This window comes from Stomoxys calcitrans, chromosome 3, assembly GCF_963082655.1.
Source record: "Stomoxys calcitrans chromosome 3, idStoCalc2.1, whole genome shotgun sequence".
NCBI classification, from domain to species: Eukaryota; Metazoa; Arthropoda; class Insecta; order Diptera; family Muscidae; genus Stomoxys; species Stomoxys calcitrans.
The window spans coordinates 184,387,519-184,390,984 of record NC_081554.1 but is presented as its reverse complement, the minus strand read 5'-3'; the positions used below and the strand labels follow the sequence as shown (position 1 = coordinate 184,390,984).

The 3,466-nt window shown below is 35.0% G+C and overlaps 1 protein-coding gene across 1 annotated transcript; it reads right to left on the bottom strand.

Annotated features, from left to right (window-relative positions):
• Nucleotides 1-753: 753 nt before the first annotated feature.
• Nucleotides 754-2,957, bottom strand: LOC106084408 (large ribosomal subunit protein uL18). Its single transcript, XM_013248076.2, has 4 exons — nucleotides 2,848-2,957; nucleotides 2,378-2,641; nucleotides 1,869-2,306; nucleotides 754-1,070 (listed from the first exon to the last, which is right to left on the bottom strand). Exons 1-4 carry the CDS (start codon nucleotides 2,848-2,850, stop codon nucleotides 882-884), a joined length of 894 nt encoding a protein of 297 aa, XP_013103530.1. The 5' UTR covers nucleotides 2,851-2,957; the 3' UTR covers nucleotides 754-881.
• Between the last annotated feature and the right edge of the window lie 509 nt (nucleotides 2,958-3,466).

Sequence of the window (3,466 nt, the reverse complement as noted above, 5' to 3'; positions counted from 1 at the left end):
TCCCTATTTTTCTTCTTGAGCCCATTAAGGGCGCAATTTTTATTCGAATTGGCTGAAATTTTACACGACTTTTACTAAGATCTCCAACATTCAATTCAATTATGGTCAGAATCGGACGATAACTTGATACTATATCTCGAATATTATAGTAATTCTTTCCTTTTATCAAATGTTTGCCTAAAAAGAGATACCGGGAAAAGAACTCGAAAAATGCGATCCATGGTGGAGGGTATATAAGATTCGGCCTGGCCAAACTTAGTACGCTTTTAATTTTTCAAGTTTATTTTGGGCTTCACAAACAAAGACCTTTTACGACAATTAATTGTGACCTTCAGCCAACTGTCTATAGCTTCAATATTCGACTTTTATTTTGCAGATTTCCTTATAAAGGCATTATTATCTAGAACTTTGAATTTTTAGTATTCAAAATAGTTTTTGGAAGAAACTAGTTATAATAGCTTTTGAAAGAAACCTGGGTGCCTGAGAAGATATTTGTGCCTCCATAATTGATCTTGACTCTGAACGTGAATAGGAACCCCTTCTCTATATACTCCCTCCTAGTTCCTTAGAGTATACCCCAAAACCTCGCTTGATTAGCTACAAAAATATTTTAACTAGATATTTGCTTTTAAAAAAATATTCCTAAAAAGTTAATTGTATTTATATAAAATACATTATTCAAATACTTAATAATACACTATACAAACACATTTTTATATGTTTTACGAAAATAAAAACATCTTATTTGTAATATTACTTTTTATAGGGTTATTATTTTATAGTAAAATAATAAAGTTTCATTTTCAATCATTTTGATGTAAAGCAAATGATTGCAGATTGTAATGCACTCATACTTATTATTATTATCATAGTTTGACAATTTAGGCATCAGCTTCAGCTTGGAGCTTAGCCAAGTAAGCGGCTTTGTGTGCAGCAACCTTGGTTTTGCGTTGCTCATTAGTGAGTTTCTTAGCATTCCACCTCTTCTTCTTGATGCCGCTCTTTTGTACCTTCTTATGGGTAGGATCGGCACGAATAGCTTGGTGGGCTTTTTTGTAGATTTCTTCAAGCTGAAATGGAATAATAAAAACACAATTTTAAAACAGAATTTTTTAAAGTTAAAGCCCTTTAAGAGTCCATTCAATAAAAAAGCAATAAACACTACTCGCAAACTTTAAAATAAAAAATATTTTTTGATAGCTCATGAGTTCGTAATCTGATGACTGAATAAACTGTAGCATGACAAACATAAAGTTTAGCAAAAATCTGGTTTTCTTTTGTTTGTACAAGTTCCGACCTAGTTTGTTGTTGTTCAGTAAAATTTTGCAATACATCTGCAAAACAGTTTTATAATAGTGCTCATGCCCGGAGATCTCACTAACAGAAATCTTATTTAAACTTTTATAGAGAGGTCCAAGGAAACATACAATTAAAAGTAAGCCAACATTGGCAAAACGTTTTCCCAGCAAACTAAAAGTTTAGCTATAATTTCTTAGTTTTGTTAATAATCTTTTATCTCTAACAAGCCAAATAGTTCGTCAATAACATAAGGTAGTCCTTTTCTTAAGGCGAAGTTAAATTTCTGCTTTAAAAAAAGGAATTTGTACAACCATAACAGGAAACGTAATCCATTGAAAAGGAATTAAATTTCGAACAGAGGTCATAATATTAATGTGGTCCACTTTTGGCACAGCCAGCGTCGTGGGTTACAAGACACAGCGGTAATTTTAGAAATGGACGTATATAATTCAAGCCTAAAGAAAATCTTGTTTGCCCATGATATATACCTCTATGGAATATATAATGAAACAAATTCCCTACAATACTCTCGGTAACTCCTAGTTATTTGAAAATTTTTAAATACTCACATCATCAGCACGGATTCCCAACTTGATGTAACGGCTGAACTGGCGTTTGAAGCTTTCCTCATCTTCTTCTTCCAAAGTGCGCATATAATCGGCAACATGTTGGCCAAAGATGTGAGCACGATGTACATCAGCATTGAAGCTCTTGTTTTCAGCTGAATAACCGGGGAAACGCTTGACGGAATGGGGGATGTTCAAACCACCATCGACAGCACCCTTCATGGCACCGAATACACGGGCACCAGTGGTGGTGCGAGCCAAACCAACATCCAAATAACAACGGAAGGCACCGGGACCTTCGTTGACTGGCTCAACATTGTATTCTTCGCCAGTAACCTCGGTGCAACCACCATACAAGGAGTCCAAGCCCAATTTGTTCAAGATACGGCGAGCAACCAACAAACCAGTGCAGTAAGAGGCAGCATAGTTGGTCAAACCAACCTGTAGTAATGTAGAAAAAAAAAACAAAATCAAACATAACCTCACATTTTTATTTGTTATCCTTCACTTACCTTAACGCCGTATTTGGGCAATTCATGGGAGTAGGCAGCGCATACAATACGATCACCTTCAATGCGAGAGAAGGCGATTTGTACGGTAATATCCTTGTTGGACAAACGTACAATCAAACGGTATTTGGGTGTATTGTATTTATTCTTGTCTTGGAAAATCAAGCGCTTGCGGGCATAGTAATCGGTTTTACCCTCACGACGCCTACGGAACTTGACTTGGTAGCGCTTGAAGTACTGCTTGTTCTTGACTACTTTAACGAAACCCTAGAAAACATACATAAAACCATTGGTTAACACAAACGAACACAATTCACTTATTGCTGGGTGGGGGAAATGTTCCGGTCACCAACATATTATAGATCACACATTTTCTTTAGCATCAGAGGCTTTAGGGGTTTCACATACTGATCCACACTTTTGTTGTGATCCTCTTAGTAATAATTGACTTAAATTTTCCTTATTTTTATTACCATTTCACTTTATTTATGTTAAATAAAACACCAACGTTAAAAATACGCGATGTTCTTCACACGTAGGTGAAAAAAGAAAAGAAAGATGGTGTTGTTGTTGTGACACAACAAAGGAAACCGCCAAAACGTCATTTTGAACTGCAGCCAACTTCAGTTTTGCAAACTAATTAAAAGGCGTTTTTGGAAAAAGCAAAGGATGTGTCATAAAATAATGATATATCTAGATATTTGAATATATCTTGATGTATGTCGTTGTTGCAAGGGCATTATGGCTATTTTACGTTCCCATAATTGTATTTTTTTTTGTTTTATGCCATGTCTACATTGACTCGTTTTGAAAAACAACTCATTGAAAAAATTAAAAAAATTTTATGTCGGCCGATCGCTTGGCTTAACCTTATTCAGTGAATCCTGCACTATTGTTGAGATATATTTTTCTTGCTTATCTGTAAAATGTTGAAGATTTCATAAATTTTTTTGGATAAAACTCATCTGTAATTTTTTGGCATTGCTGGGCTGTGTTTATTTAGGCATTTATTTGGGTTCACATGCTTTGACTGACTCGTTTTTGTGGCAAACGAGTCGTTTTGTCCTTATAATTTGTAAAGGAAAAACGAGC